Genomic DNA, 27305 nt, shown 5'->3' on the forward strand with positions numbered 1-27305 from the left:
AAACTTTTGTGAGGTTTACAAAACTGTAATTGTGATAATGATTCTTTGGACAACATTTGAGAAATCAAATTGCAGACTTGTGGAGCTAAAATCATGACGAGAAGTTACTGGAGGTCTTGCAAAAGGGAGCTCTGCATATTTTTGCGACCAGGCACTATTGCTTGTTTCTAAATCCCTCGTCATAGTGTGCTTCCCCATTCTGCTTCCCTAATTGCCTATAGCAATGGGTGTACTGGATGTGGTTTCCTCCCTCCCCATGTATGTATTTGATTTTTTTTTTCAAAGAGTGCATCATGTTCTTGTCCTGAGATGAATTCGTGTCTCAAATAGTGCACTCAATCCAAGAATCATAAAGTACTCATAAGTCTTTTGTTATGTCTGTGAGATGCTATAGGAATCGTTTCTGGTTTGTGATAAGAGGTACAGAAGGAAGCATACAAAAACCTTACTACTAGTAGCATTAGAATAACGCAATACACTTTATCTCCACCAAGTTATCCTTATTAGGATTTCACTTATTGTGGCTTCACCTAAAGTTTTTCCTCCAAAGTTTTATGTGTTGATATTTATTTGCTGACATGTCCCTCAGGACTCCCTTTTTCCATGCAAGTAAGAAGTGCTTTACTCTCGTTGTGACCCTAGGAAGGGCTGGGTGATGCTGGAGGATGTCCTCTGGTTTCAGAGCTCATCACTAAGGAGTGGCTGTGTTGTTCTCAGAGTACAGCTGTTGGGTTATTTTCAGCAGCCACTGGAGGCTTGGGGAATTTCTACAGGTTATCATGTAAGAGCAGCACTTCTGTGAGGGCTGCTCATGACCAGGACTTATCTGTGGGCTACTGTGGTGAATGCTGTTAAAAATGAATGCCAGCCACAAGCACGAAGCCTTACAAGCTGGGGAAATGGTGTCATTCTTCCTGTGATAATATTGATGGATGGCTTTGTGTGTGTGAGAAATCTTGAAAAAAGTGTTTGTTTTTTTTTTTAAGGTAAAATGCAATATAAAGTGAATGATATATATAGTTTGCGAGTCAAGAAATATTTCCCTTTTTATATTCTGCCTCACAAGGATTTTCTCCATATTTAGTTTTAAGCTAATACTTCACTTCACATTTAAGAACCTACAATTTATGTCAGGAAAAGCTTTTATGTTTATACTGTGCCATAACTAATAATGAGGGCTATGCTTTTGCTTTACCAGGCTTCCACATTTGCTTAATTTAGAAGTTACTTTACTATAAAAGGAAGAGCTCTCTCTGGATTTCAGCTAGTATAATTAATGCTGTTTCACATTGATGCACCAATATACAGAAATTGATTGTGCATACATGAAAAATACAACACATTCTTCTTTGATTTCCCATCTTTTCTTTTGGTCAAAAGAGTAAAATAACCAGAAGATAAATATTTCTACAGAAGTAGAAATATTCTTCTAGCCAGAAGCAAACCAAAGGGAAGTGCTATCATTGGACGTGTGAGTTTGGTATTTCAGTTACACAACGAACAACAAACTACCTCAGAGGCAGTGTGAGTTCGGTACGTGAAATTAAAAACGATTGAAAACCTATCTATCGATGTTACAAAATGAACTACTATTGTGAAATCTCACAAAATAACTGATACATTGAAAGTAAGTATCTCAGTAGGAAAATTTTTCTGCCAAGAAGCACACCGATATCTTCCAGTCTTTTGATTTTCATGCCATTTAGCAATTTTCTCACTTACAAATCTGCTACAGAAACTATTAGCTTCAAAATATTTTAAAATTACATTAAATTTTAATAAGTTTTGTTTTTCATTTAGTATTTGGAAACCAAAAGGTTGAATTTTTCTTTTTTTTTTTTCCTCTTCTTTCATGTTTGCTCGTCTTCATTGTGTATTTTGCCTTCTCCTCACCATCTTTTGGTGGAAAAATCAAAAATGGTAAGCAAACCTATGAAAGGCAGGCATGTGTTTATGCGTTGCCTATCTGAGTAGAAAACACTCCTACTGTTTTACTTTTTGCGGTGTTCCCCATCTTCATCCATTCTCTTGCTTTCCATATGACAGGTTTTCCCCAGGACTCCACAGAGAGAGGATGGAAGAGCTGCCAAAGAGACAACTAACAGCTGCCCTGCCACAGCAGCAGAGCCTACAGGATTTCACCTCAGAGCCTGCTGTCTTCTGGTAAGCGACCTACAGGATGCTAGGTGGAGTGGTGGAAAAAATGATTTCCTATGGTTATATTGCTTACTGGATGCTCTGCTGTTGATCTCAGAGGCAGTTTTGGTAGTTTCCCACCACATACGCTCTCATGATGAAGGGAAATGCTTCACTTCCATAGCTCTGTGTCAGCCTTTGTCTACAGACTGTAAGTTTGTGCTCTGACAGATACAGGAATTGCATTCCCCGTGCCCTATATACAGAGCTTTAAAATCATTCCTAATAAATTAACATTTTTTTTGATAGGCAGGCAGAGAAGTTGCTTAACTGACATCTAATAGGGTAGCATAATCATTACAATAATTGAAAGAGATATTATTTACTGTAATAAATGGGAATATAAGTAGGAGTAATGGGACTGTGAAATGATGGGTAAGAAACTTGGCTGAGTATCAAGAAGTGATATATCTTAGTGAAATAACCTGGTTATTGAGGTGGCTCATTTAAAGCTACACTGGGCAGAGCAGTAGTGAATGTCCACAGCGAAGATATGTGTGGTTACTGAGGGGCCAGGTGTTCCAGGGTCTTTGCTGCCTCTGAAGCAGGATGCCCCAGAAGGATGGGTGCTCCCATGCTCCCTGTGCTCAAATGGCATTGTAAATTGCTTAGAAACATTTCTGTGTGCTGTCAGTAACAGGGTTCCAAACTCAGCCATTCAAATAAAATTTCTTTATATTACCTTAGACCTTTTTTTTCCCCATGGAAGCTATGTAAAAATATTCTACATGGCTGAGAGCATTCCACCTTGCCAAGAAGTCATTTTATGTCTTCCTAAACATGACAACTTGTTAGGTCCCTGTCCAGTCCTAGCCCTAAATCAGAAGGGAATATTTTAGAATGCAAATGTATGGAGAGTTTTAAAATAATATTCTAAGCTTTTTTAATATACAGAGTTGAAATAATGGTGGATACCAAGAAGCATGTGGATATCTGTATGCCACTCTTAGCTCTTCCTCAGCTTCTGTATGTTTAGAAACAAAATGCTTGACCACATTATAGATGATATACATCAAAGAAGGAGGGAAATTGGGAAGTCCCAAGTATGCAGAAGTAATCTCTTGGCTGAGACTATTCAGTTTAGGCAACATCTTTATTTGAGGCAATTGTGTAGCCTTTAAAAGAGCCACTGTATTTCTTGTTCTCATTTAATCGAGAGATTTCCTCAGCTTTAACGTCATTTTAGAGTTTATGTTCTGACAAATACATGCTGCTGCCTCCAGAGCATGCTGGATTGAAACGGGGACATTAGAATATCAAAATTAGAATATCACTCCTGCTGAGCCCCTGTGGACGCTGTGCTCATGAAGTCATTATCTGTGCCATTAGGAGGTTAACGGCAGAATGACAAAATGGAATGAGATCTGAAATATTAGTAACTTTGGTTCAGACATGTCAGATGCAAACATTAAAAACTTTCTGTTACGTTAAATAGCTAGGGTGCAGCACAGATTTTTAAACACAAAGATACCACCTTTGTATCACTAAGTCTTCAAGCAACATGTGTAGGAGGACGTGGGACAATACAGAAGAAAGTAAAACTTTATTTTTACAACCTTTTTGCACACTTTCCCTGATATTTGCCCCTCATATTTGCTGAACATCTTTTAACTAGGACAGTACCTCCATTTTTATCTATTTTTTTTTTTTTTTTATTATGACTATGACTGTCAACTCCATGCAGAGATACAGCCATGAGTAAACCAAATCTGGAAACAGATAGGAAAATACAAAAGCATCCTTAGACTGAGAGAATTTGTATCAGGTATTACTAAATTACTGGGAAGGACACAGGTTATTCCCACATGAGGTCCTACCACAGGGACATAAGGGCTCACCCAGGTGAAATAGGGGTATCTCTAACACCATGCCACCTATCATAAAAGCCTTCTCGAAGTCATTAGTAACACTTTTGCTTTAAGAGCATTTTGGAGCCTGACCTTGGCCTTATAAAAATTATTCATTCTCAAAACTGTTGCAGCTTCAAGATTAATCCATTTCCAGTTATTTTGTTAAAAGGAATATAAACAGCTGGAAGGAAACCATGTGTATTACTGAGGCACTACATTAATCACTATAAGCAAACTAATACAACACTCTTTTGATATTCTAATGTAAAACCAAATGCACACTATATCCAGAAACTGAAAACTGCAGTAATTGAGCCAAATTATTTCAAAGTAGAATACTCACCATCCATCAAATGTGATAATGTGTGGATCAGTGAAAGAGTAGCAGTTCCCTGTTGGGAGGTCTCGAACTGTGACCTAGTTAAAATGAAATGCGTAATGAATACAGTCTACACAGCAGTTTTTCTTCATTACCACTCCTCACAAAACATTAGGAGCAAGATTCATGTATCAAGTACAAACTAAAATCTGACTTCTAAAACATGATTGCGGGTGGGTACAAAATAGGCTTTGCTTTCAAGCAACTGAGTTTAATCACATGCAATATGGGAGTTCAAAGTGCTCCCCTTCCACCCAATGTAGTGTGCTGGCTGGTGAAAAGAGAAGTTTTTATAATAAACTTTTTTTTTGCTAAGAAGTAGATCATTCTATGAAATTATCAAGAGAGTAGAGTGCTCGTTAAATTGCACTAATTTTAATGCCTGAAGTATGGTAGAAGGTATGCTGTAATTAAGTAGCATTAGCATATTTTAGCAATAGTCGCTGTCTGTCCCCTAGTTTGACCTTAAATTTCCTGATACAGCATACAAATGGCTGATTTATATATTTGATGTGCACATTATTGATTGGGTGCGGGTGATGATGGCCCAAATTAGGCTGGTGGAGCTGTCTGCATTTGGCACCTGAACAAAAGAGGAAAGGATCTAATAGAACAACAGTCTTCAGCATCAACTCCATTACTTGGGCAGAAACTGGGCCATAAAGGAGACCTAAGAGTCCCAGTGACCCGCAAGAAGCAGATATGTCTATAAAAACCAGAGATCGGGCAAATCCCTTTGAAGTCAGAAGATCTGAACCTTGAGCCATATTGGGCCTGCACTGCCTCATCCACTGGAGATGGCACTTTGTCAGGGCCATCTTTGTCCCAGAAATGCAGGACTGGGGTACACAGCCATTTGCAGTATGAAGAGCTCCCAGTCACACTGATAGGAATGATGAAGTATTATGGTTTTCCCATATCCAGCCTGCCAAGGTTATTTCTTGGCCAGGGCTGTTAATTCCTTGCTTGCTTACTGCCCGTGAGAAATCTAGAGGTGCAATTCAGTTAGTACTGCCACAGTCTGCGGAGCGGGTAAGAAGAATGGCCACTATATCCTTGTGCAACCTTTTAGTAATAAAGCAGAATTTAGCTTTTAGGAACAGTGGTGAAATTAAATAAATGAATAAGAGGGTGAAGATGGAAGCACAGTAGCTGATAAAATTCCTCACCTGAGGCAATACGTCATCTGTATTTCAAAATGCCCCTTAACCATCACACGGAGACATTGCTTAGACACTCACAGGTGTCTGGCATCCCAGACTATTAAAGTGATTGTCTGAAGGAACGAAGGACCGAACAGCTTTTTGAACAGCTTTTTGATCAGAAATCAATCATATCATTTGTATTTACTTGAGTGAAGTAAAGAAGTATCTCTGAATCTTCCCATTTTCTCCACGTCCACAACCTTCTCTGCTCTGCTTTTTTCTTGCATGGTAGCAGCAAAGGATACAAGTCTTAGTCACAGGCAGCCTCGTTTGCTGAAGAAAACATTTTTCTGTTCCCATGTGTCTGAATTTGCCAGCATGTTCTGCACACCATTTGCATTCCATTTTAAGATAAATAAAACATACTTGAATAAGTCTGAAGGACTAAATACTGTGTGGATTTTAATGTATGGATTTTTCCTTGATATGTTGCAGGAACAGTTTTACATTAATGCCTCTAATTAGCTGTAAAGCAGCAATGGGGAAGTTGGAGGGGAGGGAAAGTAATGTCTATTATGTTTCCATAGATCAAATTTTAACTGAGATAGATGAAATTTATTATTAAAATTGATTAATTCCATTTCACATTTGCTGCATTTTCATATTTTAATGGAAGCATTCACAAGTTCCAAGAAAAAATATGAGTATGTGAGTGCACTACATTGAATTAGTTGCCATTTCTGCTTTAAGAATCTTTGAACATGTGAAAGAAGGCTGTGCTGGAGAGGAGAGGAAATAAGCACATGCAAGGCATTTCACATTTGAAGACGAAAATTCTTTTGGTCCCATTATCTTATCCTACCATGAGTAAATCCACCAGAATCAGGGCAGTGAACTTACAGATTTAACTGGGGGCTTATTTTCAGTTCCTTCAAATGCACCAGCTTGGACATGCCACCACTCTGAGAGTTTTAGCTGAGTCAAATCTATCTCCTTTCTCATTCCCCTGGGCTCTGGGATTATGGCTCTCAGAGCTCCCAGCTGTGGCTCTGAACAGCTCCACGGACAGCGAGCCAGCTCCTGCTCGTCACGCTACTTGGCCAAGCTCCCTGTGGGGATGGTCTCCCTTGCCTCTTTGATTGATTCCCATTATCCTTCCTTTGGACATTTTGTGCAGGGATGAGTGAAGAAATGGAGTGGCTGCATGTGTCGTCAGAGGTATCATGGTGATTCTTGGCACGGTCACAAATTGAACATGGCAATGCCAAGACCCTCTCCCCCTTTCCACTTCCAAGGCACTGCATTTCCTCTGCTTTTCTGGGAGCTGTTCTCCAAACCACTGTCTCATTGCATGTATAGTCCATCTGGTGGCCTTACTGATGGGCTCACTAATAATGAAACCTAAATCTGTTAAAGCGAAAGACTTCACTTGTTAGTTTTCATGGTGTGTATAGAGGTTATTTTGGTTTACAGTGCTTCCCAAATGTTCATGTGGTTAAGGTTTATCATTGCCTCGTTTTATCTGCTACTGCACCTCCTATTTAAATTTGACACATTATTCAAACTGTTTTAGGACCCCACCTTTACATCCTTTGAGGCGTGAGCCCTCCAAAGCACATCTCTGTGTCCGACCGGCTCGGCTCTGATGCGGCTGACGCGGTTCCCATCCTGAGCGAAGTCGGTGATGGCTGTCACTGTTAGAACAGCTGCTGCACAGCTGCCTTCTGAGCAGGGCGCCGGCACCAGATCCACCTGGCACGCTGAGAGGACGATGTTTGGGGGCCCCAGTAATTGGCTATCTAAAATGAACATGAGCACCGAGTCTGACAAGAGGTATCCAGTCACCCATCCTTGTCCAACACAAATGTTTCACATTCCAAGACACGTGTTGAAACCAGATGGGTTTTGCATGAAGATGGTTGTAATTGACTCAATCCAGCACCTCTTAGCACGTTTTACTCTTTTTTTCTTTTTTTTTTTTAATTTTCCAGTAGACAGCTTACTGAAACACATTGATACTTTTCTTTACACAGGTGCTAATATTTCTGGAATGAAAGTCTTATCTTTAAGGACCCATGCCCAGGAAATGAAGATGAGTTGTTCTTGTGACAAAGAAAGAGATGAATCTATGCTTCTGGAAAACATTAATCTTTCACTAGCTTTATTATAGCAAGGTATGCACTGGGAGTTATTTAATTTAAGATATAGAGAATTTTTGATCTGGAAAGGTAGGGTTCTCAAGTCAGCTCTTAGGGAACTTTATATTCATCAAAGGAAGATAAGTGCAGCACATTTGGATAAGTAACAAATTTTCTTTTATTTGCTTATGTTAGATTATTGTGCTTTACTATCCAATCTGTAAAATATCACGGTCATGAGGTTAAATTCACTAAAAATCTATGGAAATGCCATCAGTTATGATGATACTGGCTATTTAAATATCTGTGATGGGTGGTGAAGTGATGGGTAGTGAAAAAAGCCAATAGGGCAATGGCAACTCAAATTATTCATACAGCTTTGCACATCATATCTTTCCAACAGGAACCACTTCTAGCAGCAGGGCTAGTAGTGTCCATTTCCCTTGAGTCTTGATCCTCCATGCTAAGGTCCCAGGGAAAGGAGAAAAAAAAAAGATTTTTCTTACAATGACTTTGTTATTATTATGTATGAGCACTGACTCATGATTGCATGGTCTGTATTTTGGATAATGTCTATCTGATCCTCAGGAAGTCATCCAACCCTTCATGAATACTCTGGTGGGAAAAGAAAGAAATAGCAGCCTTTCCAGCCTATCAGAATCCCACTACTGATTTCAGGGCTGACAGCATTTGTGTTGAGCATTTACTTTTCTGCTCCAGACCAATAATTATCAGCTGATAAGAACCGTTATAGAAATGGTGGCAACTGAATGAATCTGATATGAAAATAAGTGATTTCCATATAATTTTTCCAATTTGTAGAATTGCTTAATAATTTATAGGAGATGGCATTCAAGTACATTAGGATGATATTTCTAATAAAATCAAATAATCAACATTTTAATCCTTATGGAAATGACCCATAAAGCCTAACTAAAATTAACCCTGTAGAGGACTACAGGAACTGAACTAAAAGCCTGCAAACATTAATAACATGTTTTCTCTCATTCCCAATCCTTAAAGGATGCCTTACATCTTAAAGAAGAATCCTGGCTCATTTTCAAGTTTTTTGATTCAATTAAATTAGAGGTTTCCATGAGGAATAGTTATTGCCATTACAGCCTTATGAGCTCTGCTTACAACCCAGAACAAAAGTTTAAAATCAAAGAAAATCATCTTGTCAAAATAGCAGCGATAAACTTAACAGAAGCTGAACTCCAGTGGCTCTACTGTGTCTTGGTATTCATTATGATATTGTCTGAACTTAGAGAGATATTTCTGTGCTTGTAATTAGCTTTCTTATCACATATTCCCTACATAATTAACAGAATGGTGTTGTTAGATGGATTCAGTCAGACAAGGAGCTTCTCTGTTAATTTACTCAGTACAAACGAATATCAACTAAACTTGTTTTTATTTTCAATTTGTAGCACTGTGGCTAACATTATGTTTTTCAGAAGCACACAGCATTCTTTCAGATAAACAAATGGACCCAACAGATAATAAAACTTGTGATTGTGCAAGCACCCAGCAGTACGTATTCATCCATAAGTACATACGCATATAACATTTAACACCAGCTTAAGTGTGAAGCATAGAAACACCCTCAGGCTGGAGTAATCAGAGGTTAGAGTTGGTCATTAGTTTAAGCTACAGAAATGTGTTGATTAAACTGATGGAAATTTGCCTTTTTAGTGACTAGCTCCTTCAAAGATTAGTTAATTTATTGAGTTGTGTCTCTATTGTGGCAACTCTTGGCACCAACACATCATGCCCATTGACAACCTGAAAACCTGCTTGTGCAGGTTTTCAGTAGAATGCATATTATGGGATTGGAAAAGTCTATGGCAAGGAATCAACCTCAGTCCAATCTGTTACGCTCAAAAATTACCTTGATTGTTTAAGTGACTAATTATCATTTGATCCCTGTAGGTGTGACTGTTGGTTGGAGTTTTCGGTGCTATTCCACCACACAGCAGCCAGCATTCTCAGCTATCTCCATAGCTTAGAAAATCTGTTCCCATGAGCTCAGCAAATGTTTGCATGGTGGACTGGCATAGACTGTAAGCCAAGAGCAATATGGGGAAGGGAGCAGCACTGAGCCATGAAGAAACGCAAAGTACTCCATGTACGAGAGCCAACACAGCTGCTGGAACCATAAGGTACTGTTCAGTTTAAGATCATTGTGTTATGATATCATTTGAATAATTTTTTATTTTTTTTTTCCTGTGTATTTGGCTGAGGCTGAGGAAAGAAAGGACAAAAGGAGAGGAATTCAGAAAGAGAATAATATCTGGGCTTTGGAAATTTTTTATTTTTTGTTTTTAAACCGGATTTTTAGACTTTAATCCTCTCTCTAAACATTTTTCTCTTGAATCATCTTTGGGAGAAAAATAAATCCCTTGTTAGAAAAATGGTTGAGTGTTTTATTTAGTGCAAATGGCAAGTTAAAATGTTCCCCTTGGTTAAGCATGATATTCCACCAGATTAACCTGGCAAAGCATATACCATTTAAAAGTGCAAGAGGATTTCCTAAATGACATTGTCAATGTTCCCAAGTAAAAAAATACCTTTAGAAATAGAGTAATATATTATCATAAGAATGATTTTTTGTTCTGTATTGAGACAGACAGCAACTATAATCCAGAAGAAGAAAGGAAAAAGGCTTCAGTACACATTTACTGAATAATAAATCTGCAGGTGAACTTCATATTGATAATTGATGATTTTTTTTTTCAGCTGGGACCATTGCTGCTACCAAAACTTAAAATGGAATATTATACTCTTGGAATTTTAAAAAGTTCTTCTATTCACAATTATTTCACCCATAAATCTCAGCAGACTGTTGTTCACGCTGCCACTACTCAGATATTTCTGATGTCAAAAGCCTGAGTGATATCATCATCTATTTCATTTTGCAAATATTTGGCTGAATTTGTCGATTTTATGGCCTCTGCCCTTCTTAGTTATTTAAGTCTTATAATTTCTATTCAAATTCATTGTAACAGAAATGCAGGAAAAAAAGTAATCACATTGATACATAAAACTCACCCAAATCCTCAGTACTGAGCTGTAATGTGATTTTACACGAATCGTTGTGGCCAGAACAGGTAATGGGCACAGTGCTCAGAATGGTCAAAATGTGCTCCTTGCCATCTTCTGTAATTTGTAATGATTCTGGTAAAAACTGAAAATAAGAAAGTCGTTTTTAGATCATTTTGACAGATTAATAAGGCAATTCTGATATTTTTGAAATGTTGACCGTTTTTAATCATGGGCCAAGGTAATTGCTTTTAAAATAACAATAGTCTCCATGATAACAATAATCTTCCTAACAATCATCTTCAACTTTCCAAAGGTAAAATCGTTGTTAAAAATATTTTAATACTCTTTAAAATTAAAAAAAAAAAAGTTTCTGGTTACCATACGCAGTGTCTAATAATTTCTCATTTCCTCATTTCAAAATAGGGTTTTATTAAGACTGAAAATAGTGTGCTACCATGGAATTTGTTCATATTTAACATCCTTGGTTGACAGGAGCTTCTATTGCAGTGCACTGAGAGAAATATCTGCAGTATTCATAGCCTGAAGTGCAGCATTACCTCTTGATCATGCACTCTGTATTTGTACTCTGTCCCAAGTGCAAAGTGAGTGCATTTTTCACCCAATTCCTCTTCCCTGCTATGGCAGGAAGAAGGATTTCTCCATACATAATGTATTGCAATTTCAGTACACAGGGAGAGGAGCTCAGGCTGGGTGGTTCCTGCACGTCTGTTCTCCTGAGGCAGGAGCAGAAGCAGCACTCAGGCCCAGGCAGAAATGGGGATTCCCATTCTCAGGGAAATTTGGACATTGACCAAAAAAACCTGCAACTGTTCATAGAGTCATTTGAGTTGGAAGGGACTTTTAAACACCAGCTGATCCAACTCCTCTGCAATGAACAGGGACACCTACAGCTCCATCAGGTGCTCAGTGCCCCGTCCAACCTGACTTTGAATGTCTCCAAGGACAGGGTATCCAGCACCTCTCTGGGCAACCTGTTCCAGTGCCTCACTGCCCTTAACTGTTCTTCCAGCATCACACAGAACAGGCTTCCAGATTTTCCAGATCCCATTTCCTGTAGACCTCAATTTGGGAAACTCAAAATTCCAATTCTCCAGGACTGCCAGACTGACAGTCCCATCCTTGGGCAGGATCAGACTCAGGCCTGGTGCTGAGTGTGACTTAACCTCAGCAATATGTTCTTTGTAGTGCCTGGCCATAAGGAGGCAGTAGATAAAAGGTCGTATCTTTATTCATTTTGTTCTGGTTTAGCTGGAACAAAATTCTGCAATTTGTAGGTGTGGCTTCAATTTACACATAACCACAGAGTACTTTGGGGGCATATTTACTAGCAGATGTAGTTGTGCACATTCTTTGTGCTGCATTAGTGTTGACACCTGCACACTCCTCTGATGAGTGCTCCAGGGTGTTTTGCAAGCAGTCTGAAAGCCACGTAATTTATTACAACTCTTTCTCAAAGACAACACTTGTTATGGCCTATGTTTCTGTGTCTCATTTTCCAGAGCGTGTCAGATAATATATAAATATTCCCCAGGGGTACACTGGAGAAGCCAGTGAACCAGGGCCAATGGCATTACCTTAATCCCAGCATAGAAACCTTTGCTCTGTTCAGGCAATGACCGCTGCTCATGAGTGTCCCTTGCAAATGCAGTGACAGTGCAAAAAACCTGCATTAAAAGAACAGTGTCAACAGTGTGTGCTTTTCTTGAACAGAAATAATATAACTATGCATGTTCCTGTTTATCTGGGTTGTAGAGCTTTTTTTTCCCTTTCTTTTTTTTTTTTTTTACCATTGAAAAAGATTTTGGAGGTTTAGGTATTAAAAATATTTATGCATAAACCTTGAGATCTGAAAGATTTTTTGATGCCTATTACAAGCAAAGAAACATAGCTTCCATCTCAACATTAGTAACACTAAATATTAAAATACTATTTCTTTTTCAGTTATCCAAGCACCTCGTTAGGGTTTTAATATTAACTCATTTTAATTAGGGAGAATTGCATTGTTTGTATGTGTTACTGTCAAGTATAGGACGCTGGCCCTTGAGATCATAGAATCATAGAATTGTTTGAGTTGGAAGGGATCCTTAAAGATCATCTGGTCCTACTCCCCTGCAATGAACAGAGACACTCACAGATAGATCAGGTGCTCAGAGCCTGTCCAGCCTGACCTTGAGGGTCTCCAGGGATGGGGCATCCACCACCTCTCTGGGCAACCTATTCCACTGCTTCAGTACCCTTATTGTAAAAAACTCTTTCCTTATACCTAGTCTAAATCTCCTGGTTTAGTTTGAAACCATTTCCCCTTGTCTTATCATAACAGACCCTGCTAAAGAGTCTCTCCCCTTCTTTCTTACAGCCCCCCCCCCTTTAGATCCTGAAGGGTTGCTCTCAGGTCTCCCCAGAACCTTCTTTTCTCCAGGCTGAACAGCCCCAGCTATCCAGCCTGTCCTCGTAGGGAAGGTGTTCCATCCCTTGGATTCCAGCCTTCAGTCCACCCACTGAATTGAATAGCATGTTTTTAAATGTTTTTTTAATTTAGATTAGTTTGACAGTCAGCCAGACTCAGGAGCAATGTCAGCAATAGAAGTTACTTTTTTCTTATTGCAATAAAAAAGACGATGCAGATGTACATACAAGGTTTATAGTGTAAAAATAATAATAATAAAATAATTTCCCCAAAACAACAAAAAAAAACAACCCCACCAAACACAATGTGCTGTGCCATGCCATTTATGTCTGATTCCCAGCACAGTCACGCAACCTTTATCTCTACTGAGCCCATGCACCATCTGCCATCTTAATGTTTCATTGCTTTCACGAAACCCAAACTGCTAACATCATTTCTAGGATCATAAGATTAAACTACAGAAATTTTCCTTAAAGCAAACTTACAGCAGGCTCTGAAACTGTAGCTCTCATTTTTTGGGGACCTTTTTTCTCGGAAATGGAATAAGAGCTCGTGTCACAGTAAATCAATTCCAAATGGTCAGATGGCATATTTACAGTTGCTGTCTTTCTGAAGCCTCGAGTGACCCGTGAAGAAGCAGCAGACTGATGTGATTTACCTTCTGTGGTGAGGAGCTCCTTTGGACAGATTCTAAGGCTCTTCATGTTTCTCACTGGCCATCTCAGGCACTACTTTCATGGCCAGAGCCAGCAAAACCAATGCAAAGCCAAAATATTTCCAGGTTCATGCGGCAGACTCTTTAGCAGGGTCTGTTGTGATAGGAAAAGGGGAAATGGTTTCAAAATAAAATGGGTGATTTAGATGGGATATAAGGAAATAGCTTTTTACATTAAGGGTGATGAGTCACTGGCACATGTTGCCCAGAGAGGCGGTGGATGTCCCATCCCTGAAGACACTCAAGGTCATGGAGCTGTGGGTGCCCCTGTTCATTGCAGAGGAGTAGGAGCAGATCATCTTTAAGGATTCCTTCCAACTCTAATGATTCTATGATTCTGTGATCCTATGGTCAGGGGCTCTGGCGTATTTCCTTCTCTGTTTAAAAAATCCCCATTTGTTTCCTCAATGCTATGGCTCTTCTCCAAGCTGGAGGAAAAGTGACGTGAGTCTCAGAGATGCCTTAAGGGTAAAATCCCTTAGATATGGTGTTGTTAACCAATTTGTCTCCAAAGTAGAGAAATGTGTGTTCTCCTTGAGGTGATCATAAAAAAATATTAAATACAAAATAATAAAAATGATAAAAAATATTTTTAAAAAACTGTGAAGAACTCGGTAAGCAAATCCAACACACCTGCATTGCAGATGCTGTATTTACAGCTGGTGTGCTGTTTGTGCTTTTCTGCTTTTTACCCAAAATGTTTCAATGGGGTCACCCCGCTGCATGCACAGCGGTGCTGGTGGGGGGCATCTCCCAGAAACCCCTGGGCAGTGGGTAGACCCAGCCCCATTCCCTGCACATCCAGTGTATTCTCACATTGTAGAAGAGAGGTATGTTTTATTGATAAAAAATCTGAATTGAAAATAACTCCGTAAAGATGTGCTGAGATATTATTAGACTGCCTGCTCGTTCTAGCTCTACGTACAGCACCTCTGGAGATGAGCAGAGCTTACCCAACTCTGAATGTACAGACACCCATCACGAGCTACATTTCATTCCTGTCTGTCTGTCGCGCCACTGCTTGTGCTGCCTTTACCTTGTGAGGTGCTCAACCAGCCCATGCGTTCATTGGCTGCTGAGCTATAGGTTGACAGTTTGTCACATCATTATTATGATAGTCACTGCAAGGGTTTTTTTTTTGCCTTCAGCTAAACACTCATTTTTCTTCAGTTCAGTAATCAACTTCTTCTTTCTCCTCTTTCCCTTCTCCATCTACAAATGCTGCTTTTTTAAAGCAAAGAGATAAAAGCAGCACTGACAGCCCTATGCTGATGGCCATGACAGGTTAGGCAGTAGCTTTCCATAAACTCATCAGATCTGTTAAAAAAAATAAAAATCAAATAATACTTTTTTTCAGCTTCCTCTTTAAAGAGACAGAGTTTAAGTGTGCCCTCAGATGGGATAACTCGATCCCTGCCAGCTGTGAGCTGCTCCTTCTCTGTGCATCTTCCTATAGGGCAGAAAACTACTTATAGGCACAAATTCCTGCTAGAAAAACACCCTAGCTGATAAGAAATGTCTTATTTCCTGTGTTTTGGAGCAGGTTTATGCCTTTAAGTGGCCTCAGATTTCTTCCCACTTCACAGTGAATCCTGTGAGCAGCACACTCAGTGAGAAGCAGAGTTCAGCCATTGATTTGGTGCAGGTCAGGTAGCTCTGGGAAATGATTTGGGAGAGTATTTTAATTCTGGAACATGTCACCATCTTTAGCAAATTTCCCTTAACAACTTGTGCATCATCATACTTTTCTCAGAGCTTCCTGAGTCTAAATTTCTCCCAAATCTGTCCTTTCTACTCATCTCAAACAGAAAAACACCCTTTCATTTCACCCTTTTCCACATCTCTAATTACTTCTGAATGCATGCAGGAATCATCTGTGGGAGCCTGAGCATGCAGGGAGAGCATCCTCCCTGACTGCATCCCAGGGCAGTGACACTTATCCCCAAAATGAGGAGAGCTGCCAGGTTGGAGTACTGGGAGTGGATGGAAGCACCTTTCTGACACAGACATCCACTCTTGTGACAGGTGGGGGAACTGATGCTGCCCAGGTCAGTAATTAATATTGGCCCCCTGCAGTGAGCTCTCTTCTCAACATAAGGGATGAGCACTTGGGATGCCTGTGCCCATTGACTGGACAGGGTTGTCTATGTGCTGCTGGTACGGTACAGGAGCCTGAGTGAATTTTCTCTATTAACTCCAGAACTGGAGCTGCCCAGCCCATGTCAAAAGGCAGGCAGGGGCTGCAAGGTAGAGCCTCTCATGCACACTGGTGAGAAGGATTGGCAGGGAATTAACTTTGCCAGGTGAAAGGGTGTCTGGTGATGTCTTGAAAGGCCTCCAAATACCACCTTCTGCTCAATTTAACACCAATGGGCTGGGGCTGAAGTAGTAGTAGTACAGAGAACAGCTGTGCTTCACAGCCTGTTGAGAGGAGGAGGGAGGAGCAGAGCTGAAGGTAAGCATTCCATCGGGAGTAGTGAGGCAGCTCCTTAGAAGTAGATCTCTGCTTGTCACTGCTCATTCCAAGCCCACCTGGAGCTCTGTTTCTGAGGAGATGCTCCTCACTCTCTGCCTGAAGTTTCAGAAGCCAATTTTAAGAGGAGGTGTAACCTACAAAAAGGTAGTTCTTCCTATTTCTATTGCTGCGTCAAGTCCAATGGCTGGGATGGGCTTCACACTTAAGCACTGGGAAAATTCACTGCTTTTCTTCTCAAGAGTGAAAATGAGCTCAGTTATATATCAAGGCACTCATTTACAGTCTTTTTGCTGGGTTTATTCTTGTTGTGTTGCCGTCTCCTATGAGATGCCCACTCTGCTTAACTAAATGTTTAAGTAAAACACTTCTTACAATGACTGTCGAGGTTTGTTGCCATCTCTGGAGGTTTTCAAGAAACCTGTTCATGTGGCAGTGAGAGACATGGTTATTGGGCATGGTGGAGATGGGTCAGCAGTTGGACTAGATGATCTTAGAGGTCTTTCCAACCTTAATGGCTATATGATGGTTTATGTATGGTGACAATTGCTCCTCACTGTATGAACTTTGAGATTGCTGTGCTGAGCAAAATTGCACAGTTTTCTTCTAAACACCTTTCTTAGCATAACTCATTACTCACAGTGTGCTGCTATAATTTATAGATGGCTGTGCCTTGAGGAATTAAATGACCTCTCTCACCACCGCATAAATAAGGTTTCGGAATGCCAGGATTCTTGTATCAGATGGAGTAGGCTTCTTTCAGTGCTCATATAGAAACAGCAGCGTGTTATAGATTTATTTAAAGCAGCAGTAGTTTCATGAATGTTATGCTGCCAACATTACTGTCTGAAATAACAAAATTGGAGCCAAAAGATGGAGGCGAAAAGCACACCTGACAGCTATTAAAAAATAACTGGCTGTTTAGTCAATACAAGTTCAGGAGTGTTGGCTGGTAAATCTCTACTCTTCTCTAAGGTTTGACTGAGTATTAAAATATATTGATAATATATGACTAACCCATTACTTGGGGACTTTCTGATAAAATATAGTGTGATTATAAAACATTGTAAAAGTAATTTTTTTTAAAGAAAAAAAGGGAAAATCCTTCCACTTACATCTTGTTTGGGCCCAGGATGTTGCAAACCACATCTGAGCAGCAAAGTTTTGTTTTCGAGGTCTGCATCTCCCTATGGTGGCATTACCATTCCTTCATGGTAGCCCTATCAATGCTTACAGAGTTGCTTCAGGTTTACACCTGTGGAAGCAAAAGGAGCATCCACCCCTTTGTGACTGTTACCAGGAACCCTGAGTGGGATGGCAAATGTGTACTTTCAAAAAATCTCTATTATGTAAAACTGAATTCCCAGCTTCAGATGGGGCTTTTTTGTTTGGCTTTCAACGGTGATGATTTATAGATAATTGTAATTACTCAAATAGGCCACAAAGGCTCTTAAAAAGAATAAATAGATAAAAAATTCCAGCAAGGCAAAGAACATTTTAGCCTCACCAAACCAGCTAAATTAAACATGTGGCTTTCAGCAGAGGACAAGAAGGGCTTAGAGAAAACTTAATATAATAAAAATGGTCTTATAAGGATTTGGTGATGAAACTAGTTAGTAGAACTATATTTTCCCTGAATCCCTCAGGATTGTTAAATCTAGATTTGAAGTGATTACACCTGAAATTGCTTTGATGAAAATATCTCTTTGTAACGCAAACTTGTCTTGAAAACTGGCATAATTTTCTGCCTCATGTTGTATTATAAGTGAGGGCAGCATCCATCAGATTCTGAACTCAGGAGGCATAATTATGAGGAGAAATAAGAGAAAAACCTATCTAGATTGTGCCACTGTTATAAATGATTCATCTCTTCAAGACCTGTGAAAAGCTTATTCGTGTTTCTTAACTATCTCAAAGAAGAGCTGAGAAATATCAAGACTATTTCCAACCTACTTTTAACACAAGGCCATTATCCCTGTTTATTCTTTCAGTTCATTGTAGCATCGCTAATGGCTCTCTGCCTGTAAAAGTTATGAACCTAATTTAACTTTAAAAGTCTTTTTTAGTACCGTGAAAGGCCGTGAATTCATACACAAGTCAATTTTTTCCACATCTTGTATCGGCTTCAGCTTTGTTGTTGTTGTTGAAGCTAGATCTGTGTTGCCGTGTAAGCTATCAAATACACTTCTTAAAGATTGTTTTGTAATGAATTCTATCTTTCAGCATACTATTGAACCACGAATTCGGAATCAGAGAGGCAGAACGCCATGAAAAAGACCATAAAAATAAACCTCCTTCTATTTTAAGATGTACCATCTTTCTCTTCTTTGAAAAGATGCTATTGGGTCTCTGGTCCATGAGTATAAAAATTACTGAGTGCATATAACTGAGTCTGCCTCTAGTGCAAATTCTTGCTGCTGCATGGTACAACAAATACTAAGAAAGAACTGTCTCAGGCACGTGTTTCTATTACTTGTACCAGCTTTATGCTGTTCAGGCTGTAATGGAAGTGTAACCTTGCCATCAGAAAACAGTGAAATGGACAGCTTCCATGAACACCATGCAATCCCAAGAAATGTTACACGTCCCAAATCTGATAAAAACGATTTAAGCCTGTTTGAAATCAGGCCTCCATTTTTTTTTTTTTTCCCACTTTAGATGGAACGAGTAAGGAATAACGAGTGAAGAGCAGCCCTAGCAAACACCCAGAGGAGCTTTCAGATGGGATTGGACGCTGCTGCGTGCTGGACCGCGCGTTGCTGCATTACTGTGTCTCCCAGCTGGAGATGTCCGCTGCTTATGTCCAGGTAGGAACACGTCTGCAGGGTGGTGTCCTGCTGGATCTGCTCCTGCCTGCCTGGGGAGACCAGGCGTGACCAGAGCACCACGTAGCGCAGCCCCCAGCTGGATGAGCTGTAGGTGCATTTCAGGTGGGAGCGACCTTGCACGAGCTCGGGAGTTATCACTGGCTGCAAAGCCAGGCTTGGGAGTTTCTCTGAAAGGCAAAGCAGAAGGATTCAGCAGAAAACGTTTTTAATGTTATAATCGCTCACTCAACGGGAAGATTTCAATATAACTAAATGTGGGAGAAATGCCACGTTTCTATTCTTGTGATTCTATTGTTTGATTGTTAACAATGTAAATAAGACATTGTATTTCATATGAAGTGCAAAAGTAGCTATTTTAGTACTGACTGCCTGTTGCCATAATATTAGACCTGGGATATTGTTTTCTTATTTTGCGTTAAGAGCAAAGTTATTGAAATGAAGCACACGGATTAATACAAATTAATTACTCCAGCAAAGGCTGCCAGCTTTGCATTCCCAAAAGCAGAACCTTCTGACTCGAGTTTTGCAGTAAGTTACGGAAGAGATATGAGAACAAACGATGTTGCAGAAGTGAACTCAAATAGCATACAGCTCATATCATCATGCTGTGAGGATCCTTCCCAGGATGTGCTGGGACATTCCTAGGATGATCTTGCTCAGTATAGTCTCACTCTGCCCAGAATAATACCGCTGCTCTAAAAATACAGCCCCTTTCTATATGCTTCAACAAAGGATGAACTCTGAAAGTTTTCTTCCTCTTAAGGAGAAACAAAAAGATGTTTAATACTGTAGGGCAATGCTCTCTCATTTCCAGAGACCTGGACTCAAAGGGAACAAGAAGCTGCTTCAGAAGCTTTGAAAAGATATATTAAGAAACATTTTTTGAAAGAGTGTAGAGAATATTATGGAAGCACAAGACAGTAAGGCATGAGGCAGAATGAAGAACCAATATGTTAACACCTGTCCAGTGCTTACTGGATTTCAGTGTGTCAACATCCCTCCAGAACTTCAGCTTTGGGTGCTTTCCATCCAAGGCATGATACTGTGAAAGCATCCTGAAATCAAGAAGTTAAAGAATCACTGAAATATATGGAGGGGGAAAAAAAAGAAGAAAGCTCCAACACCAGTGGTAGAAGGTCATTGCTTTGGGATTGAGGGGAAAGGAAAAACTATTTTATTTTTTAATGAAAAATGCAGGTTAATTTATGTTAATGAATAGGTATGGATTGGCAGAAAGGACAAAACTAATCACTGAAAAGGTATTGGTAAAAGGTCTTCAAGTGTAGGAGAAAGCTCAGGTTCTTTAACTGAAAGCTTACTGAAAAATGAAGGTTTTCAGGTAAAAAAATCATTTCTGAGAAAGAATCGTGAAAACTAAAGGGCAGCTTCATTTACTTTAATGCCCGTTTCTTATTTCAAAATAATAAATTAATCTCATTTTCTTTAAGCCTTTTTTGCTCTGTCTCTTCTCCATGTGGGGATTTTAAAATATTGATAAAAGATAAGGAAATAGTTGTCCCTCTCTTTAAAATTTATTTTAACTTGCATGTTTTTTTTTTTCCTAATTGAAAGGCACTAACCCTAGTTTCTCAATGTGTCATGTCTCTGTCCAAAAATGCTGAAAGGAAAGTACAATGGTAATTTTTCTTCTGAGAAAGAACCATCTTTTCTGACTAAATCTATATGCACCTGAACACGCTCTGAAGTTCGGAAGGCTTAACAGAGTGAGCAATTGCTTTCTGCTATTTCCTTTATTTCCTAGTTACTGAACAGAGGTTAGATCCCTTGTAGTAGGCTGAAAATTATTTCTGATGAGAATAATTACATGTATGTCATAAAAAAGATTCTTATCAGAATTTTTTTCCTCCCAGAGTTTCAGAATTATCTTTCTGGGGGATACTGGGTTATTTAAGATAAGAATGAGCCTTAGAAACAGTATCCTGCATATAGTGCCTTCTTATAACCAAGATGCCTCCACTTGCTGGCTGTGCATCTTCAATCCAAACTGGAGTGAAAGACGGTAGGAAAGGTAACAAGTGAACTGTAACCAAGTAAGCTCTTCAGTAATGCATGCCAGCTTCCATTGTGCGCTGGTAATAATACCTATACCTCAGGAGCACCATGGAGTGCTGCTGATTTATTCCCTACACCATCTGCATCTTACTGGGAGTGATGCTTTGACTACAAGGTCACTGAGATGTGTACTGCAGTACCACGACTTTTGAACCGCAGCAAGAGTAACATATACAATCTTACTGATGAATACTTTACCGTTCCTCACCTTCTGCGCAGTAGCCCATGCATCCTTGAGTTGGCTGCAGGAGATAAACAAAGAACTCGATGCAGTTCCTGACAGTGATGGGTATCCGGAACAAGCAGCAGTCCTTGGTGCCCCCAAAGACCTGCCAGGTAGCACAGGCCGTCAGGTGCTTGCTCTCACCCGGAGCAGGCAGGGATTCGGATTTCAGTGACAGCCACACTGGAGCTTGTGTCCCACATTTGTTCATCTGAGGATGTGCACAAAAGAAAGAGTTTGTTGGAAGGTAATAGGAGAGCCACCGAGGACTGTGACTTTATGATTTCAGGGAACCAGCAGGAGCGGGTGTCCGCACTGCTCAGGACATTGCAGCCAAAGCTTTAGAATCATAGAATCATGATGGTTGGAAGAGACCACTGAAATTCCTCAAGTCTGACCCCAGCTCACCCCCACCATGCCCACTGACCACATCCCTCAGTGCTGCATCTCCTCATTTCTTGAATGCCTCCAGGGATGGTGACTCCACCACTTCCCTTGGCGTCTTGTTTCAATACCTCGCCACTCCTTCTGAGAATAAATTTTTCCTAATATCCAACCTGAACCTTCTCTGCAGCAACTTAAGGTTGTTACCTCTCACCCTGAGAGACCTTACTCTAAATCAGCCCAGCTGCAGCTGCTGTTGCCCTCACAGCTCCTGCCCTACCTCTCAGGATAGCCCAGGTATGTCTTTGGGGCTAACCCTCTTCCTTGTTCTTGAAAGGAAACAGATACAAGCGATATACCTGAGTTGTTTAAATTTTCTGGGGTTTTTACCTTCAGGTTTCTATATATTAATAGATTCAATCAAATCCACTGATTAGGTCCCTGAAATTACTGAGTACTGCAACCAACTGCAGCAGGCTGCTCACGCCTCAGAATGGACTGATCCTAAAGTACTCAAAACTATGGCATTTTGAGTCATGGCTGGGAGAAGTTGCACCAAATGTACCTTTCCCATCTTACAGAGGGATATTCAGGCATCTCAGATCTGATTTGGGCTACGGATGCATGATTACCCAAAGCTGTCTTTAATTTTAGTACTTCAACAAGGAGTTTAGGTAAAATCCTCACCTAATAAAATATTCACAGTCAGCACAGAGTAAGAAGTTACCATTGTGATTGTTACCCATCCTTTGCCAATATGCAAAGCAGAGTGATATTTGAGTTAAGGTTTGCAAATTAATACCAAACACCAGCAATAATCAATTCTCATATATTAGTCACATTCCACAGAGAGTGTCTGCTGCAGCCGCTTTGCATTTCCTCAGCCCGCGGTAGGGAACAACGCTGTATCTAATTGTTCAGCTTCAGCAACATGCTCCCTCCTGCTGTGGACATTTGGCTACACATCACATTGAAAAAAGAAACACAAAAAAGACAAACATTTTTTCCCACTGGCCCAGCCAGCTTTGCTGCTTCACTTTTCAAGGTGATTTTTTTTTTTTTTTGGTATGATAACTGTGGGAGCAGTTCAAGTAGAAAGACCAGAAAACAAGCTCTTCTACCTGCTCATTTCTACCTTGACCTGACTAAGTGACTTCAACATGTAGGTAGGCACGGTGCCTCAGTTTCCCTGCCAGCTGCCCGACGTTGGGCAAACCCCTTGCTGCTGGTGTGCCTCTGTTCCTTATCTCTAACACAGAGGTATAAGGGATTGTTGGAATGCTGATAGTGCTTCCCTTCAGCAGTACTGAAAAGACAAATTCATTAACGAGACTCTCATATATCTACAGTGCTGCGGGCCATGTAGATAAATAGACAGATGCGAGTGCATTGTGGCTGCAAAATGCAATCTGTACCTAAAAGTGGGTCTGTATCCCCTCTTAAAACACACACAAAAAATAAACCACTGAAATCAGAAGGCAGTGATTTTCTCCCTCTTTGTATTTTATCCTTGCCATAAGTCTGTGAGCTGTTTCAATGCTTGAGAAAGTATGGATTAGCCCTGCTGGAGCCAGCCCCCAGCATTGTGTGCATGCTCTCTGATAAACCCCTGCTGTGATCCGCAGCACCCTGGCTTTGTTCTGGCAAATCTCGTGCTGAAGCCGTTCGAGCGAAATTGTTTATTATGTAATATGCACAAATTACAAGAAATGACGAACCCTTTTGACTGACTTTGTAACCAGGAAATGCAGACTGTGAGAAAACAGTTATTGGAACGAATTATACGATACAGTGGCCAACAAAGAATTTTGGTATATATCAAGAATTTGTGTTTTCCTGGCAGCTTTACGAGACCAACACGTTCACTTTCTGCTTTGAGGTACATGCTGTCCACCTTAGTTGGACAAGTTGCCTCATGCTGGCCAAAAGGATTTGCTGTGCGAGGCCTCTGTGAGCTAGGAAACAGAGCTGGGAAGACAAGGGCAATTGTATATTCATGTATTCAATGAGCAGCACAGATAAGAACAAAATAAAACAAAGGAAAAATGGGAAAAATGTCTAGGAGGAGAGATTTCAAAGAGCCAAAATGTTCAGGTTCCAGCTGTGGCATAATTAGCAGTAAATGCTGAAGCAGTCATTTGGGAGTGTAAACAGACAATTGAATACAGAGGTAGCAAAAGATTGGCATTTAAGACATAGCATTTACTTGCAGTAACTACAGTCATTGCTGCTCTAAGAATAGAAAAAAGCTGTGGGAATCTCGCGCCATAATTCAGTAGCACTTCGGAAATGAAGAATGAGAGTTGTACAGCTGCCTCCACACCAGAGCAGACTCCAAAAGTTTCTTGCAGTCAGGAGCTTGTCTGCTGAGGAGTCAGTGGTGGGAATCAGACCGTGGGTTTGCTGGAGTTATCCAGGCAATCTACATCATTTAAAGCACACGGCAACACTAGTGCTGCGGCATGGAAAATATCAACACTTCTCCCTTGAAGTGGAGCTATGCAGTAGGAAGAAAACTAAGCTGTGGTACAGCAATGCTGCCCAAAGTTTGTTCTTTTATTCCTGAGTCCATGGGTAGATCTACCAGTAGGTAGTCTTCTCCCTACAAATTCTGTCTCCGATATGGTTTTGAGGACGGTGACTTACAATGGATACTTGATTAAAATTCCATATAGTGGATAAGGTACGTTTTGTTACTTCATTTGATGTGTTTGCTTGGACTTGCACTTTGCCAACTCAATGGTAAACTAGTGACATAAACTGTATTGTTGTTAACCCTAAATCTAGATCATTCATTGCATCTGTACTTAGGTAATCCATGACATATCTTACACAAAAGAGAGCTTCTCTAGCGCACAAAAAAGCAATTTTTATGCTGTTGCAAGGCTTTTTGAGTGCTCAGTGTACCTTTGTACATTTATCCAGTAGTAGTTAAGTGCTGGTTTTGATCTTCAAAGAGTTTTATAAACATGCCCTAATTAATGTTCACAACACCTTTTTGTGGCAGGTAAGCATTCATTAGGTATTTTTGCTTCACAATTAGGCACCAGCTAATTTTTTAAATAATTTGGTTCACAAAACCTAAATGAAAGAATTAAATTTGTTTCCTGTTGCCAATAATTATGGGACAAACCATTACTGTGTAATCCAATGATGTCTCCTTCCATTTAGTTGGAGTTTGGACAATCAACTAGTTTGATTGATGGAACTCTCTGAGGTTCTTTATAATTGCACAAAGAAATCAAGCTTGATTGTTCTTGTCACTTGGGTATTGCACTGAAATTATGCTGTTAAAAATAAGTAGCACCATATGTGAGAAATGCATTGTTTTAGCTAGCAGGATAGAAAGCTTTTTGGTATATTGTTGGTTGACTGCTAAAGCATTGTGATTTTGCATCTGTTATCCACTCGAAACTTTACTTTGCCTCAGTTGTTTTTTTTCAGTTTCTTTGTAGTAAGTTAAAGTAAAGAAGATTTTTTTATTGAAATCTGGGACTGAATGCCACAGAAATTGGTTTACGTCAGGAATATCTGTAGTAGCAATTAAGCCAGTGTGTGTCTTGTGTTTCTTTTAAGTACGTGCTTCTGAACAATAGAGTCTGTAATTGCAATTTATCTACAGAATGCTTTTTGCATGTCAGAAAAACAAACTAGAAAAACAAAACCTCATCATACCTACCATTATGATGTTGAAGTATTCATGTATACTTACAAGAAAGAGAATTGCAGATGAATACATGAAATAATACCTTGATAGTGTTACTTGCTTTTAAGTTCATAAAAAAATGCAAATTGAAGTAGGATTGGATTTAGAGCAAAATAAAAACTGAAACAAAATAAAAAATTAATAGCATACAGTTGAAATATTTTATTTTGATTGTGATTATAAAATGTTCTACAACAGGTTAAGTAGAGGAGGAAATTACACTGAGCATGGGAAAAATAAATCTTCTTCTCCAGGGGCTACAATATCAGGCATCATAGGCAGGTTAGGTTTGTCATGCTTAAAGTGTCCTTTTTTGATAAACCAAAGATTAGTGTGTGAGCCTATGTTATAGCCTAGTGTTTATGTGTATAAAAGTAAATTTATATTGTTACAAATGCAGCTCTTGAGCAAACACCAGCCCTGAATACACAACTTGTCCTTTTGCCACATGTACTATCGTACATGAATTTACAGCATGCACAAATCTGGAGGTAGTTTTGCTCATTCAGAGAGAGAAATTTCTGTAGGAAGATATTGGAAGTAATCTTGGTGTCACAGATAGGTGTTGTTACTGGGTATTTCCAAAATGGTGTCATAGAACGGGACATCTGCAGTTCCACTGTAGATATCCTTGCTGGAAGACCATGGGTAGTAAAAATCTCCATTTCAGAGGACAAGTGTATGCTACTGATAGTTGATCTAGTGGTCAGCCCGGATTTAATCCCTTTCCTTTTAACTTATCATTTTCTATCTGTAATTGATTACCCAAAGCTGAAAATATTAGTGTTGCTTTGAGAAGTAATGAGTCCAACTCATGCATGCAGTATCAGGGGTATACTGGTTCCTGGCCCAATTACTGTTTGCATAATCAAATTCTTAATTGACATTTTTCCTTAAGGTTGCAGTAAAATCTATGTTTTTTTACCCCTGTGTAAACAAGAAGGAGGAAGGTACAGCTGTATTTCTGGGTTTGCTGTGAGTTGTGGGCCTGACTTGCAAGGCCTGCCTGCTGTTAGCTTGGCATAGCATTTGGATTTGCATGGTAGCAATGTGTGCTGCTCCTCTGCAATCCACAGAGTGATCTCTTATCTGAAAGTTGTGTTCTCTTCTCCTTTTTCTCCTTTCTTTTAGTATTCATTCCTTTCATAGGGCCTGCCCATCTGTACATGTAAATCTATGACTGCATGCAGATGTATGTGTATACTCTATATTACTTTTATTCAGAAGCCTGTTTCTGTACCTGTCATTTTTTCCCCATATTGGTTGTTAAATAATTGGTTTTTTTTAATAGTTTATCTCTGAACATCATGTTGCTACCCTTCCTTAAACTCAGTAAAGGCATATCTACTCCTTCTTCTTTTTGTGCTTTTTTTTTTTCCTTTTACGGTGATTTTGGCAATTCTTTAAGAACAATTTATTGTTTTTGAACAGTAGGCAGCAGCTTTGATACCTGGGGATGCAAAATCTGCAAGTCTGTGTTGCTTTTCTGCTACTATTTGTTGTTGGATGGGGAAGTGGCTGTGGCCAAGATTGCATGCCCAGGACCTGGTAATTGCTGTGCCTTCTTTGGGAGCACAGGGGGAAAGATAATGAAGAGCTAGAAGTTGGACTTGATGATCCTAATAGGTCCTTTCCAATGCAGGATATTCAGTGATTCTGTGATTCTATGAAATCAAATAAGGAAGGTCAGGGTCAATCCCTACTCCCCCAGGATAATTCAGC

General features: G+C 39.8%; 1 protein-coding gene and 1 long non-coding RNA gene across 23 annotated transcripts in view; one reads left to right on the plus strand and one right to left on the minus strand.

Annotated features, from left to right (window-relative positions):
• Positions 1 to 27305, minus strand: part of LOC110399405 (von Willebrand factor D and EGF domain-containing protein-like) — a 168267-nt gene that overhangs the window by 102147 nt on the left and 38815 nt on the right. For 2 of the 3 annotated variants that reach the window (XM_021398038.1, XM_021398037.1), the window contains 6 exons: positions 21479 to 21704; positions 19138 to 19364; positions 12349 to 12438; positions 10760 to 10895; positions 7152 to 7369; positions 4390 to 4463 (listed from right to left, as the gene is read on the minus strand). In XM_021398038.1, the coding sequence (XP_021253713.1) occupies positions 4390 to 4463; positions 7152 to 7369; positions 10760 to 10895; positions 12349 to 12438; positions 19138 to 19364; positions 21479 to 21704 (971 nt within the window). Of the gene's footprint in view, positions 1 to 4389; positions 4464 to 7151; positions 7370 to 10759; positions 10896 to 12348; positions 12439 to 13666; positions 19019 to 19137; positions 19365 to 21478; positions 21705 to 27305 lie in introns of those variants that run through there. The other variant, XM_021398039.1, reaches the window with a different exon arrangement.
• LOC110399406 overlaps positions 1 to 27305 on the plus strand; it is a 140755-nt gene that overhangs the window by 76360 nt on the left and 37090 nt on the right. For 10 of the 20 annotated variants that reach the window (XR_002439175.1, XR_002439177.1, XR_002439170.1 and 7 more), the window contains 5 exons: positions 2047 to 2163; positions 7144 to 7403; positions 7604 to 7744; positions 9166 to 9870; positions 19028 to 19176. This is a non-coding gene — a long non-coding RNA (uncharacterized LOC110399406). Of the gene's footprint in view, positions 1 to 11; positions 1921 to 2046; positions 2164 to 7143; positions 7404 to 7603; positions 7745 to 9165; positions 9871 to 19027; positions 19177 to 27305 lie in introns of those variants that run through there. The other 10 variants (XR_002439171.1, XR_002439176.1, XR_002439180.1 and 7 more) reach the window with 6 other exon arrangements.

This window comes from Numida meleagris, chromosome 5 (assembly GCF_002078875.1).
Source record: "Numida meleagris isolate 19003 breed g44 Domestic line chromosome 5, NumMel1.0, whole genome shotgun sequence".
Classification (NCBI taxonomy): Eukaryota; Metazoa; Chordata; class Aves; order Galliformes; family Numididae; genus Numida; species Numida meleagris.